Here is a 16,486-nt window from a genome sequence, read left to right as displayed (position 1 = left end):
GTTGACTAAATGTGAATATCAACAGAGATATTTGGAATATAAACACAAATGTATAGAAAATTGAACAGAAAATTCTAGAGCTGAAAAATACAATAACAAGTGAAAAATTCACTAGAGAGGGTTTCAACAGCAGATTCAAACAAGCAGAAGAAAGAGACAGCTTGAAGGCAGGTCATTTGAAATGATCAACTTTGAGGATTGAACAGAGAAAAGAATGAAATAAGTGAACAGGGCCTAAATTATCTATAGGACACCATCAAGCAGATCAATGTACACATTATGTGGGTTCCAGAAGGAGGAAAGAAGGGACAGAGAGATTATTTGAAGAAATAATGACCAAAAACTTCCCAAATTTGAGGATCAATATGGATGTACAAATACAAGAAGCTCACCAAACTCTAACTAGGATAACAACTGTTGAAAGACAAAGAGAATCTTGAAGGCAGCAAGAGAAAAATAACTTGTCATGTACAAGGGATCCTCAGTAAAATAATCAGCAGATTTCTTAGTGGAAACCTTGAAGGCCAGAAGGCAGTGCTGAAAGAAAAACACTGTCAACTGAAAATTCTATATCTGGAAAAATAGTCCTTCAAAAATGACAGAGAAATTAAGATTTTCTCAGACAGATAAAACCTGAGGGAGTTCATTACCACTAGACCTGCCCTAAAACAAATGCTAGAGGTAGTGCTTTAAGATGAAGTGAAAAGATGTTAGACAGTAAGTCAAAGCCGTACAAAAATATAAAGCTCTCCAGTAAAAGTAAATACATGAACAGTTATGAAAATGTTACTGTAATTTTGGTTTGTAACTTTTTATTTTCTACAAGATTTAAAAGACAAATGCATACCGAACAGTTATGAAATCTATGTTAAAGCATACACAGTATTTAATGATGTAATTTTTGGCATCTGTAATAGAGTGGGGGATAGAGCTGTTAAAGAGTAGAGTTTTATATGCAATGGAAGTTGGAATAATATAATGAAATTAATATGGATTGTCATAGCTTTAGGATGCTATATGTAATCCCCATGGTAACAAAAAGGAATATAAACAATATCTATAGAAAATACATAAAAGGAAATAAGGGAATCAAAATGTATCACGACAAAAATCAGCTGAACATAAAGGAAGGCATCTTATCTATATTTCCTTAACTGTAGACTTCTATTCTTATCCACTGCCTATTTTTCTATTAGTGTTGGTCTTTTTCTAATTGGTATATAGAACTCCTTTATATGTTATCTTTTTTCCTAGTTTGTTTTTCTTTCAACTTAATGATAGATTTTTACTATGAATGCCATCATTACTATCCAGTAGTGCTTGTTATATAGCATTGCTCCATTTTCATTGAGGGCAAAAGAGCTATGACACAAGAAAACAAACAGCAAATCCCAAAAACATGTTGCTTCCCTGTCAGTCATTTAAATCCAAGTGGATTAAATTCCCCAGTCAAAAGACATAGATTGGCAGAAAGGGGAAAACAAACAAACAAAATAACAGGATCCAATTATATAGTCAACATCAGACTCACTTTACATCTAAGAACACATAGGTTAATAAGAGTTTCTCTAGCATGCAGCTCCTATAAGCCCTATGCAGCAACAGCCTCTTTTCACCAGTAAGCAGAGGAAAGACTATCCTTGCCATCCAGTTTCAGGAACCTATCCTGCTTCTGGTTCCCTAACTCTCTAAATTTCTTGTTTCATTTACCTTATATGTGTATCTATCATTGTTTCATGGATCGTTTCAAAGGCGAGTTTACAGAACCATCTTGAAATCTTGTACTTAATGTCTTTAAAAAATATTTAAGCATCTTATTTTAAAAAGCAGATGTAAATGCTCTTTAGCAAGATGGCAAACTGAGTATACATTGCTAACATATGTTAAATACTTGCTGTGCCCTAAGTATTATAATTTTATTATCAAGTTTAAGCCTATGGCACTATGAAGTATATATTATCATCATTTTATAGATGAGAAAATCAAGATAGTGTGAAATGAAGTGATTTGCCACACTAATATAATAATAATTCTATCATTCTAAATAATAGAATGATTCCAGGGGTGTGCCAAATTCAGTGATGAGCAGGGAGGGAACTTGTCGAGACTAATGGGATTGTTTGGGAGGAGATGTACTGCTATACACACAGCCAGCTGGGTCAACCCAGTTCCTACTTGTGGGCCATGTGGTGAGCAATTAGCAGTGTCTACCACCAAGTGTGGCTGGTTGAATTAGAGAAGTAAGCCAGTGACCCCAGTTGGCGGGTAACACCCACTTGAATGAGGAAAGCCCCTTTACCCAGGTGACTGTCAAAACCTACTGGCAGCACTGTCTGTCTATCCCTCACCAACTCTTGGAGTCTAGCTGTGTATCCTGTCTCTTTACAAGCAGGCAGACATATAAAATATTTACAAACAGTCTTACGGAGAATTACATATTTTTGTACTACTCAACAAAATAGACTTCAACATTTGAGAAAGTTAATACTATGAAAGAGATGCACCCAAGTGAGCAAAACAAAGATTTTACACTGGCGGAAACAGAGCAGTCTGTAAAGATAGAAATAATAGTGCCAATCTTGTGGTTAATAAGGAGATGACATCAGTGTTTACATGTAAATTGCATAGCACAGTGCTTGGAACATAGTAAGTGCTCAATAAATATTAATATAAACAAAAGAAAAGGACTCCATAATTTACATTGGCACAATTACAGGATATTGCATCCATGCAAAGGAAACAATGAAAGATTTTGGAATCTAAAAATATAATTGTTACAATAAAAAAAGCTCATTAGTTAGGATAGAGTAGATGCCATGGAAGATTTAATGCTTTGAACATTATTGAATGCAGCAAATAAAAATAATACAAGCATATATAATATTTTAATAACACAACTATCACATTTAATCAGTCACAAAGTCTACATTTTTCCCCAAATATCTATGACTAGAAATTGAGCTTATATTAAGGCACATGGGAAATTTCATTACTACATTTATGTAGATAAAAAAGTTTGCTGAAATTAATCAGTGTGTAGAATAAACAAGGAGTTCTTCCAAGGGAAAAGAATGAGAAACTGGTATATAATGGAATATTATTCAGCAGTAAATGGAATGATATACCACTGCATACTCATTAGAGTGGCTGTAATTTTTAAAAGCTAGTGTTAATGAGGAGGTTAAGAAATTGGAACCCTAATACATTAACCGTGGGGGTATGAAAAGATACAGTCACTATGGATATAAACTTGGTAGAGCCTCAAAATTAAATAGTTACAAAGATCCAACAGTACCACTCCTAAGCATATACACAAGAGAATTAAAAACATGTTTACACAAAAACTTGTACATGAATGTTCATAGCAGTATTATTCATAATAACCAAATGGTAGAAACAAAACAAATGTCAGTCATAAGAAGGAATGAAATACTAGTAAATGCTACAACATGGATGAACCTTGAAAACATTATACTAAGTGAAAACAAACACAAAAGGCCATGTATTATATGATTCCATTCATATGAAATGTCCAAAATCAGCAAATCCAGAGACACAGGTATCTTAGTAGTTGGCAAGGGATATGGGGAGGGGAGCATTGAGACTGACTGCTAATAGGTACAGGATTTCTTTTGGGGATGATGGAAATATTCTGGAATTAGTGGTGATGATGGTACAACATAGTAAATATACTAAAGTACACTGAATCATATATTTTTAGATGGTGAGTTTTGTGGTGTGTAAAATATATCTCAATAAAAAATGCTATGTAAAAAATAATGCTGGGTCTATGGGCATATGCATTTTATATTTTGATATATACTGCCAAACTGTCCTCCACTGAGATGGTGCAATTTATGCTCTCACAAGCTATGTATGAGGGTGCCTTTTTTCTCATTCTTGCTATTGTGGTATGTCATCAAAGGTTTTAGTCTTTGCCAATGTTATTGTTGAAAAATAATAACCTAATGTAGGTTACTTTTGTATATCTCTAATTATAATAAATATCGAATCTCTTTTCATATACTTCATTGCCGTCTATATTTCCTTAACTGTAGACTTCTATTCTTATCCACTGCCTATTTTTCTATTAGTGTTGGTCTTTTTCTAATTGGTATATAGAACTCCTTTATATGTTATCTTTTTTCCTAGTTTGTTTTTCTTTCAACTTAATGATAGATTTTTACTATGAATGCCATCATTACTATCCAGTAGTGCTTGTTATATAGCATTGCTCCATTTTCATTGCTTAAGCCAAGAACGTAAGTCCTGTTTCACTGACATCACTGATGTGGACTATTAAGTTTCTCAGTGCCTACCATTGCACTTCTTTTATGCTGTCAGCTTCACATATCTATTTGTGTATGTAAATGTGTTTGTATTTCTTATATCAGAATATTTTGAAGGGGAACTGAATGAGGAAGGCAGGCTTTGGATCGATTAATTGGTGCCAGATTTTGATTTTAGACAGTCATTAAAGTGAATGTAATTCATGATTTTAATTAGAAAATATGAAGAACAAAATCACTAGACTAATAGTTGGGTGGGAAGATGAATTAATGGGTGGAAAAATAGGGGAAACAAATGTGTTAAATAGAGCTGAAAACCAGGTATTGACAAAGGAACAGATACTCCCCACCCCCAACTGTTGAGTCATTTAGCAAGTTTAGTCAGTCCTTAAATAAATATTTTTAATACATTTTTTATGCCAAGCTCCGTGCTAGGTGCTGACTATCCAGTATTGAGTAAAACAGGTTTATCCCTGACCTCATGGAGTTTATAATCTAATGAAGGAGACAGGCAATAAAAAGGTTAAACATACTATAATTGAGAAAATATTATGAAGAATTTAATGTTCCTTGCTTGTTTATAGAAAAAAACTGAGTAAATGAGAGCCGTGTGGTATACTTTTGGTAGGGTAGTCAATAAAGGCCTTTCTGAGAAGGTAGAAGTTAAACTGAGACTTAAAGGTAATGAAGAGGAGCTAGCCATAGGAAAACTAGGTTAAGGGACATTCTCTGAAAGGGAAGCTTGAAATTGAGATTCCCTAAGATCACAGCTTTGAGAAACAGAAAAGAGGCCATTATGGCTTCAACTTAGTAAGTCAAGGTGGAAGAGGTAAGAAGGGACCATTCAAGCCATAGTAAAGAATTTGGGCCTTGCACTGAGAAGTTATCAAGGTGTTAAACAATGGAGTGACATTATCAGGTTTATGTTTAAAAGACTACTTTAGCTTCTGATGGAAGATGAAGAGAGAGATGGTAAGAAAAAAACTGGGAGAGCATTTAAGAAGCTGTGGCCAAAGCCTGGACCAGAGATAAGGATGGTAGCAGAGTAGATGAATACATTCTAGGCATAGTTTGAAGGTAGAATCAGCTGGATTTGGTGTATTGGATGTTGTCAGTAATGGAGAGGAAAGATTCATGGACTACTCTCAAGCATTTGTTATAAAAATCTATGTGTTCTGTGTGGAATCAAACTTAGGTGGTAGGAGTTAGGGCTAAAAATAATGGTACATAAGCTTATATTTGTGTATTACTTTGAATGTACCACCACATCTAGTACCTCACTTTGGGTTCTTTAATTTTTTTTTTTAACTGAAACATGTTGGCAGTTGAAATATTTTCTGAATTCACTTATAATTTTCCAGAAATAGAGCCTACCCGGCATTCAGCAGTATGGAGGGTGCTTAAAATTCTCACACGTGAAAAAGCAGTCCTTCCCAGAAGTAGACATTATCTCTTAAGAATTGACAAGGTTTTGAGGGGAGTGGGGAGGGGGTTTATTTTTTAAAGAATAGGGTAGAAGTTATAAAATTTCTCTTAAGAATTGATTTTCAAGTTCTGTAGTTAAAATTTTGTCTGAATGAGAGCTTAAATTATAGCCCAGCCTTTTTTTAATGAAATGTGAAGAGAATTTGAAAAACTTGTGAGACTGTTATAAAATATAGTTGAATTAACAGAAATCACTTCAGATTGCTGTAATTATTGAGCATATTTACTTTCAAAACAGCAATTACACATTGCACAAGGGTATTTCAAAGAGTTTGTAGAAAGAAAGAAAAGAATCCTTCCATTAATTTTTTGAAGTGCTCATATAACTTGATGGGAAATTCAAGTCAAAATCTTAAAGCTACCACAATGCATTCAGTAATATATAGCATAATTTTGTTATATTTTATATGAACAATATTGCCTATAATTTAATGATTTTTTTCTACCTAGGCCTTTTCAGAAATGCATGTTTTAGCATTGATCTTCAGATGGAACAGATCTGCAAGAATCGTTATATTAGTTCCTCAAGGAAAAAATAAATCAGTCTTATTTATTTATTTTTCAGAGGTGGCTGGATCCAAACAAACCAATAAGGAAGCAGCTAAAGAGTGAGCATACATATTTACTTGATGTTTTACAAGTATGCTTTATAAAGATAAGCAGTTAATATAATCTGATTAATTAGAACTGCTTTTATTACTTCTAGGAGGATCTCCTTACAGTTTGAACTTCAGAGTCAAATTTTTTGTAAGTGACCCCAACAAGTTACAAGAAGAATATACAAGGTGGGTTTATGGAGCATATTTTTCTTGAAAATGTTGTCAAAACTCTATTATGAAATTAATTAGGCAAAAATACATACATTACAGTTGGCCCTCCATATCCATGGGTTCTACATCCATGGATTCATTTTTTTAAATGCATCTGTACTGAACATGTAAAGACATTTTTCTTGTCATTATTTCTTAACAGTACAACTATTTACATACAATTTACATTGTATGAGGTATTATAAGTACTCTAGAGATGATTTAAATTATATGGGCGGTTGTGCATTGGTTACATGCCATTTTATATCAGACTTCAGCATCTGCTGATTTTGGTATCCGAGGGAGGTCCTGGAACCAGTTCTCCTTGGGTACTCCGTGACCATGCTGTAATTCTGAGCTTCCCAACTAGTGCACAGAATAAGTTGTAGATGTTCCATGGTAACTATTTCCTCCCCTTTTGGGTGACTGGGAGGGCTTTAGGGGATTAGAACCTCAGGGCTGCCCTGTCTAGTCTTAAGCAGTCTCCTGAGCCATATAAATATTGCATTTTTCTACTTGTGAACAGTAGTTAAGAAGCACTGCTGTAATTGAGATAATCAGATAATGCTGAAATTGTATCCAAGGGATGCTGCATAGTGCGAATTTTCCCTGGTTTATTTACTTATTTTATTTTTAGTGAAACCATATTCTACGTATTTATTTCATTGAGAAGAACATAGCATTTATTATCATGTGCAGAAATAACGTCAATAGGTACCTTTTTTCCCCTTCATATTTTTAATCTTTGGTTCTAAAGAAAGTATAATGGACTTTATAAAGGATGTTGCAGGGGGTACATTACCATGTTCAGGCCTTTATGCCCACTTTACTGCCCATTTTAAGTCTGAGTTTTTGTTACTAATTTTGTTGTCACTTCTGCTTGAAAAAGTGTACACAAGAATGATCCAGATGAGCATTTTGTTAATATTCTTGAATGTTAGGTGAAATGTTTAATGTTAGGTGAAATGTTTAAGGTAGAAATAAAGAGAAATAACTGACAGCGTGGTAACTGTCATTATTTAACAATCAAAAAGATAACTCTGTGTGTTGCTTGAAAGATAGAATTAGCAATTACTTAAAAAAAAAGAAGAAGAAAAAATTAGTATATTATATCTTGTGTAAAATTCTCTTATAGTATAGGTCAGCAGCTGTATTCAGAATTACTCCAAAAGACAGGTGCCAAATAAAAAGTCCATACCTAAAGCTACCTATAGACAGGATGTTAGACTTCAGTTTAGTGGTTATCATTTAGAATATTATGTTGAAGTGGAGAAACAAAAGAATAAATTAAAGATATTTAGTTAGCTGCAGCTGCAGTGTTTGTAAAAATAGCATTTTTAATAGTAGACCAAGTCAGAAAAATTAGATTGATATTCTTGAGAGTCCTTTTCTGTGTGTTTGTTGGGGTAGGGCGTGGGGGGGCTGAATATTACTGGTTTTAGAATGGGAAATTATAATATATATTTATAATATACACCCTGGATTAGGCAGTCCTAATGTTTGCAATTAATAATAGAACCCAAACTAATTTATCTTGAAAAGCAAAGTGGTGTTATGTGAATACACTTTAGTTTAATATTGTAACCCTTAATCAGTCAGGTGTTGTTGAATAATTAAAATAACAAGATTTTTTATCTTAAATTATCAGTCTAATAAAACTTTCCCTAATTTTGCATGAACTGCAAGGAAATTGCTCTGAACTAATGAAAATTATGAATTATAAAGCAATTTAAATGCATTTTATTATTTCCTGGTACATGTGATAACTTGAAATCAAGTAAAAAATTATTCTGTAGTATATGTTTTCTATAATCAGATTTTAAAATGTGTAAGAAATATTTGTAATTAAAATGCCAGTAATTTAAAATTAGATTTCTAGTGTGTTTAATGTTTATGAAAAACTTTGTTAATGTAAGCAATTAAAATAGTATCAATTATAGCCATGTTCATAATTTACTTCACTCGAAGCATAGTCTTTGAATTTCTGAATGGAGTTTGAATGTGTCGATTCTTTTATAGCCTGTGTTGAATGCATAATCAAGGAAAAAATGTGTCACTGATAATTAAGTCAAAATAACTTCCTAAAGTAGAAGAAAGTGAAATCAAGTTTAATAGTAATGGAGGAATTAACTTGTGCTCAATCCATCAGTGTAGAAGATTATCTTTGTTTTCATCAGAAATAATGCTTTATTTCAAAAACCCTTTATACTGGAGTTTTATGGAATCTTGTAACTGATGCTGTTTGGTAAAAATGGGGTAAATAGCTAGTTTTTATTTCATTACTGTAGTGTACATCAATGATTCTCTACCCTGAATACAAATTAGAATCTCTTGGAGGAGCTTTAAACCTTGGTCACACCCCTGGAATATTCCGATTTAATAGGATCTGAGTATCGCATGTACCAGCTCCCTAAATGATTCTAATAAGTAGCCATGGTTAGGAAATATTCTTTTAAAACTTTAATGCTTGGGTAGCCTTAATAATATGGTCATGATCAATAACAAGACATCCTCAGCCACAGCTGCTAAATTTTCAGGACTAGATTAGACTCCACAAAACAGGAAATCTACTGTACCTTCTTACCTTGAGATTCCATTTTGAATTAGTGGAAGAAAAGAATGGAGTCAAAGAGCTTCCATCAGGTTAGACATAATTTAGTATTAGGAGGTGCTAACATCATTAGAATTAGATTTTTTCAGTTCCTGAGATGCATATACCAGGCAAGTGATATTACATCCACTTTACAAATGTAGAAAGTAAGGCTCAGCCATATTTTAAGTAATTTGCCCAAGATCACAGGCTAGTTCAGTTTAGGACTTGAATTCTGGTTTCTACTCTAACAATCCTTACTTCTTGGTTAAATGAGTATGTAAGTAAAATTGGGCAAGTATTGGTATTATTTGTGTAGGATTTATATTACGTCAAATATATTCATGACCTTTAAATCCAAACTGTAATAAGATTCTTTCCCACCAGGAACCTTTAACTTCTAATTTTGAAAACAAGTAGGCCTAATTAAAATACACTATCTTGGATTAAGTAGGTAATATTTATAATATTGCAATAATGCATTAAGCCTCACTGGGAGTTTATATATTTCATTATTAGCAACACACACACACACACACACACACACACACACACACACACACACACACACACACACACACACACACACACACACACACACACACACACACACACACACACACACACACACACACACACACACACACACACACACACACACACACACACACACACACACACACACACACACACACACACACACACACACACACTTTTTTTTTCTTTAAAAAAAAAAAAAGATGACTGACCACACTCTCCCAAGTGAGCCACGGGCTAGCCTCTATATACTTCATTAATATATGAAGCCAGGACATTTGTATCAGGTTTTGGAGGTTTGAGGAGGGTTTTGGTGGGTTTTTTTTTTTTTTTTTGGTTTTGTTGAGTTTGGTTTTTTGTTTGTTTTTTTATAGTGAATATCTGATTCTCTGAAAACCTTAGTTACATTCATTGGTAATTTGAATATTGTCATGGAGCTTTTTAATGACTTTAATCAGCCAAACTGGAATCTTAATGACTTTTGACTCCTGGAATAGGTATATTTTTTTAGTTGGGTGAAATAAAAGTCTTATTTCCCGTTTAAATATTTAAAACCACAAAATTTGGTCTTCTGCCAACATACAGCACAGGTGACTTTTCCTAAGCATTGATAAATCTGTGAGTGAAGGCTTATACTAGGAACAGAAGTACAATGCCATATTGTAAGCAACTTCAGCAGTCTTGTTAGAGGATATGTATGTTTTTGTTGGTTTTAAAGGAAATCAGGTACTTGACAGTTCTAATAATGGTAGAGCAATACGAGGGAAAGGAACTTTTTATTTTATTTTTTTTTCTGATCAAAGAGACCTTTCTTAACTCAATTGGAGGTAAATAGGTGTTTTTCTACAGTGAGCAGCTTCCTGCTGCCTAATACTAAAATGATCAACACATAGGCCTGTCCTTGCATCTGGTTTCCTATCTCAACAGAAAGAATAATTTTCTTTAATTGGACTCTAGTGCATTGCTACTGTCAGCTTTCCCATGTTTCTTACCAAGTATTATACGCTTCCCAGTCCTACTTTCTGCATACGGCCCTAATCTTCTCCCCTGGTCCTGTAACTCTTAAAAATCTTGATGAGTTTTATAATGGAAGCTAGTGGAAACAGGACATTCAAAGAACAGAATTTCATATGTTAAAAAATTTTAAAGATTTGAATTTGTGAATTTATGAAAGCTTATTTTAAAAGTATCTTTACATGTACAAATATATAGATTATAAAAGCAAATATTTAAATACTTTAGTTTTATTAATATAAGCATATAGTTTCTTAGGCCCAAAATTGTTATCATTTCAGTAAATGCTATGTCTTTTTTCTTTTTTTTAAGGTACCAGTATTTTTTGCAAATTAAACAAGACATTCTGACTGGAAGGTGGGCTATTTTAAATTTTTTGTAATGGACTTTAAAAATACTTTTCTGTATTACTTAAGTATTTCGTGATCATTGCAAAAAATTATCGGAAACATTTACATGTAATATAAATTTCATTCATCAGATAAGTTCATTTCTTAACAGTTGCAGTTAAGTCACATAGAAACTTCAAGTGCGAATAGTATAACATAAATTACAGCAGTTTTAAAATTATTATGTTTAACCTTGGGTTATGTATTTTGTTTTGTTTTATTAGATTGCCCTGTCCTTATAGTACTGCTGCCCTTTTAGCTTCATTTGCTGTCCAGTGTAAGTATCAGCCCACTTTTAGGTCAAATAGCGTAAGATTTTGTGGTCTGTGTTGATAGCACATTGCCTTAATGTGGGAGTTCTTTAGACATGTTACTGTACAGAAAATAGTGACTGCAGAGGAAATGTTATGAAACATCCAGTTAGTTAGCAGTTACTTGGAGTTTTGAAAAAAATTTGTTAGAAATCATTTGAGCCCTGGAAGAATGTTAAGTGAATTGTTACAACTTGTTTAGAAATGTATAAATATTTTACTACAAGAAATATATAATGGAATTAATGACATTGCCAATTTGGCTATAATAATTGAATATTTTGTTTATTAAAGTGTGAATATTTTCCTTCAATTATTAGCTGAACTTGGAGACTACAATCAGTTGGAGAACTTGCCAGGCTACCTCTCAGATTATTCTTTCATTCCTAATCAACCTCAAGATTTTGAAAAAGAAATTGCAAAATTACATCAGCAACACATGTAAGGATTTATTTAGTTTTCTACTTATTTGGTAAACTTCTTAGTGGCATTCTTTCTAGAGAAATGTTTCAAATTGTTTCTAATTTGATTATTGTAATTACTTAATATAGAACAGTTACTATTATGTAAAATAATATGACTATTGTAAAAAAATGCAGGTGATCAAAATTAAAAATAATCATTGCTTATTTCATAGAATATATGAGGCTTTTTTTCGCTTCTGCTAAGAACCATAAAGCTGTGTGTAGAAATGTATTTACTGTTACATAAAGTCAGTTATTTAAGAAGGAATTTAGAATATTAATAATATATTCACAATATACAGACAACTGTACTTAGGAATTCTTTCTCAGTTTTTAAGTATATGAAAGGAGTCAATTCTGTTTGGTAATGAGCCAAGAGAAGAAAAGGAACTTCGTGTAATACTAAATTAATAAAAAGTATTTCTTTAAAATGAGTAGCACTTTTTTCATTCATAACAATATTCAACTTTGATTTTTCGAGTCTAATTTTCTGTGACATAATTTTTTTCAAGAAGGGATTTGTTGCTTTGAATAGAAAGTAATATTGTTTATCAGTTGAGAATTCAGTTCTGCTTTAACATGCAGTTTAGAATACTCATGGAGGAATTAAGGCAGTATTGCATATTGGCTGAGAGTCTGAACCAAAGAGCCAGACTGCCTTGTTTGAAATTCTGGTGAGACTGCTTTGCTTTATGTCTTTGCTTCTCTGTTTCCTTATATGTAAATTCAGGATAATAAAATTATCTATCTGTGGAATTACTGTAAGTTTTAATACACAAAGCTTCCAGAATTGTGCCTAGCACATGTTAGGCACTGAAGAAATATTGGCTCTTATTATTAAGAAAACTTACTTTCATTCGGTAAGGTCATGGACCATGTATCTAAAATAGGATAGCAGATTACAGCTCACTTCCTATTTTTGTATGGCCCATGGGCTCACAATGGTTCATATGTTTAAAATGGTTGAAAAATTCAGAAGAACATGTGGCATTTGAAATTTTATGAAATTCAGTATCCGTGTAAACACTTATCAGAACACAGATACCTCACTTGTTTATATGTTGTCTGTGGGTGCTTTCAGACAATGGCAGAGTTAAGTAGTTGCCACAGAGACCATGTGGTCTGAAAGCCTAAAATATTTACTGTCTAGCCCATTCCAGTAAAAAGTTTGCTGACCCCTGATCTGAAAGAGACTAATGACTGAGAATTTTAATAGACTGGCTTAATGTGGTAAGAGGACTATTTTGGTCCAAAAGTAAATCCCATTTATGATGAAAGTTCTGCATGTAGCATATCTGAATGAAGGGTTTGAAGATAAACCAGCTTTTAAAAATTTACTGATAATGAAATGTCTCTTCTACAAGGAAAAAGTTTGTACATTTAACAAGGTGTTTATTGTATATTTCTATTTGTTTTAAAGAACTGATTCATCACATCTTTAAACAAAGAAAAATATAGAATCATACAATTTAACTGGGGGGAGTAGTAGTTAACTTAATGGAATTTTGTAGAAAAGGGAAGTATATCTGCTTTTTTTGAGTCACATTTGTTATGATCATGCATTGGCAGGCTGTTGGCTACTTTTTCTAGTATTATTAGTGAATGAAAGGTTGATATCTTTGCTTTTGTAATTTGCTGTTTTTGCTCTGCTGTAGTCTGATACTATCAAATAACTAAGGTTGTTCGAACTGTATATGAAATAGTAAACCTATTTTTAAATCTGCATTTAGAGCAGTGGTTTTCAAACTTGTGTTCATAAGAATCACTTGGGATACTTGTTAAATATAAACAGTTTGGACATCATCCCTTCTTCATCACACTGTATAGAACAGTATTTCTGAAACCAGTTTTTCTAATCTGTCATATTATTTATAATATATTTTGAAAAATATAATGAAAATGAAAATAACAGAGAAATAACGGAGAAATAAAGGCATAAAAAAACACATCTCATTTTTTTACTGTTAGATTCAATGGACATAAAATTACTCTTCCAGATTGCTATAAAAGTCTCTGACACTCTCAATTTCTGTACTTGTGAATCAACACCTGTCTGTTCACCACACTCAGAAGCACTGCTCTGTAGGTTGCCTTAGAATCTGCGTGTTTCAAAAGCACCCTGTGTGATTTAAATGCAAATATTGTATGTGAACCAAATTTTGACAAATACTGCTTTAAAGTTATATCTATAAGTGAGTGGCTTTGTTAAAGTTATAAGAATAATTAGGGACTTTTAAAACTTGCTGTATTCTTGTATTTCTGGAAAATAAGAAAATATTTCAGAAAATAATAATTTGGGTTACCGAGCACATGTCCTCGAGATAAGTTAGATGTTAGTATGCAGAACTAAGAGGAGCAGTTCTGCAAGGTGTTTTGTAGACAATTGAATGAAATTGCCCAAATTTTTCCAGATAAACAGCCTTTTTCTAATTTGACTGTAGTTGTGATTGATCTAATTTTTAACCTAATGCTGTCTTTACAGAGGCTTATCTCCTGCAGAAGCAGAATTTAATTACCTAAACACAGCACGTACCTTAGAACTCTATGGAGTTGAATTCCACTATGCAAGGGTAAGTGAAGAAAACTTATTTTGATGTTATGGAGTTAGGCTCCATTTCTCAGTATAAAATTTTTTTAATACCTTGATAGTATTAGGTAACAAATGGAACAACTTGTGATTGCTGCCAACATAATCACACTGAAAATTTTCTCTGCATATAAGCATTTTCATAATAATTTGACATTTAATACCTGATGAAAAGGATAGTTAAAGTAGATTCTTCATGTTATTTTTCTTCAAGGTGGTGTTTTATGTGATAAAAATAATTTTTACAGACCTTAAGAGATTGTATCTTTAGAGTATTATTTTACAAAATAAAGGTTAAGTTATAGGGGAAGTAGTTTTTTCTATACTTTCATGGTAATCATGATTTTAAAAAATGTTCTCATGTTACTGAGGCCTGTATTACTGCACTTATTTTATTTTTGTCGTTTAGTTTCATCATTATAAATTTTTATATGTAAAATACAAAATGAAGCATATTAATATATATTTTACTTTTATCTCCCTCCATCCCTTTATTAAAATGAAATTTATAATCACTGGCTTTTCCTGTATAATACTCTATAACTTCTTTTTCCTTGTGTCAAACTTTGCTGCCTTCAGAAGACTGTTACCCTCTTGCCATAAGCATATGAGGGTACTTCAAAAAGTTCATGGAATGATCCATATTATCTTTTAATTCTACTTTTTCACAAACTTTTTGAAGTACCCTCCTATTTGTGTGCCTCTTCACCTATATTTCTTCTCATGATTTCTTTATGAAGAGGTTATATTCTTTATAAGTATCTGGACTACAGTTATTCTCCATAACCAGTAAAAAGTGGAGTTACAGATAATCATTGAGTTGGAGATAGGGTTTATATTCTCTTGGGACAGATTGTTGAGCCTAATCAGGATATAGGTCTGAAAGGGATTTAAGAGCGAAGATTTTTCTTATCTAATTGTTTTGAACTTATTTTAATACACAGACACACAATGATAAACAGACAGTTGTTTAGGTACTCAAAATTCTATTACTTTTAATGGTTTTATCCCTTAGGGCCTCACCTGACCATGTTCTGGGAAAGGAGCTTTAATGCTTTTTTCACAAAGCTATGTCAGTCTTTTTGAAAAACTAATGACTTGCTTTTCTCAAGTGTTCATATATTGTAATTCTGAGTGTTTGTGGCTTGGAAATAAGTTTGTCTGATTTCATTTTAAATGTATGGGTAAGTCTCTTTTGAACTTTTTGCTTTCTTTAAAATATGTCCTTTTATTCTACTTTCCTATTTTGAGCCTATTACTTTTGAACACGATTCTTCCAAATGTAACATAGTGGTCAGTATTTGTGCATAGATTTTGGTTTTTATTATAATAAAGTTTAAAACTGATGGGACTTTAAATATGTGAATTAAACTATGGTTAAAAATAAAAAGACCGGGCCGAGCCCGCGCCGCGCTTGGTAGAGTGGCGCTGGGAGCGCGGCGACGCTCCCGCCACGGGTTTGGATCCTATATAGGAATGACCGGTGCACTCACTGGCTGAGTGCCGGTCACGAAAATGACCCAAAAAAATAAATAAATAAATAAAAATAAATAAAAAGACCACCAAAATCAGTCATTTTAGTTTTTAGCAATTTTCAGTTATATCTGAAGGAATTGCTGTCAATGAAATACAGAGTATTAGACTTTCTTTTTTTATTTAAATGGCAAGTATAGATCTCATACATAATTAACCATATTGTTATTTGTTGATTTAAGGTAGTTTTTTTTGTTTGTTTGTTTAAATTATTAGATTATAAAACTATTTTTCAGAAAGCCCTAAATGTAGAGTACCAGATTAAAGGAATTTAAATTTTAAATAAGTTTTAAATGGTCAAAGTTATTTAGAAACATATTTTGTAAAAAAAAAAAAGAAAGACCAAGGAAGGGTGTTTTTCTTGTATGTGGATACTGAGAAGAGAATGTGCAAATGTGCAGTGAACATGAAGGGAAATTTTGTAGCATCAAGAACAAAAAGACAAAAGGTAGATGAGGAAGGATACAAAAAGAAAACT

General features: G+C 32.6%; 1 protein-coding gene across 3 annotated transcripts in view; it reads left to right on the top strand.

Annotated features, from left to right (window-relative positions):
* PTPN4 (protein tyrosine phosphatase non-receptor type 4) overlaps positions 1-16,486 on the top strand; it is a 214,065-nt gene that overhangs the window by 93,610 nt on the left and 103,969 nt on the right. For 2 of the 3 annotated variants that reach the window (XM_063092261.1, XM_063092266.1), the window contains exons 4-9: positions 6,340-6,382; positions 6,481-6,559; positions 11,037-11,081; positions 11,338-11,390; positions 11,745-11,865; positions 14,371-14,458. In XM_063092261.1, coding sequence (XP_062948331.1) covers positions 6,340-6,382; positions 6,481-6,559; positions 11,037-11,081; positions 11,338-11,390; positions 11,745-11,865; positions 14,371-14,458 — 429 coding nt within the window. The remainder of the gene's footprint in view (positions 1-6,339; positions 6,383-6,480; positions 6,560-11,036; positions 11,082-11,337; positions 11,391-11,744; positions 11,866-14,370; positions 14,459-16,486) is intronic. The other variant, XM_063092274.1, reaches the window with a different exon arrangement.

The sequence above is a fragment of the Cynocephalus volans genome, chromosome 1 (genome assembly GCF_027409185.1).
Source record: "Cynocephalus volans isolate mCynVol1 chromosome 1, mCynVol1.pri, whole genome shotgun sequence".
NCBI lineage: Eukaryota > Metazoa > Chordata > Mammalia > Dermoptera > Cynocephalidae > Cynocephalus > Cynocephalus volans.
Note: the sequence above shows the minus strand (reverse complement) of the source record. Positions and strands in the feature narration are given on the sequence as shown.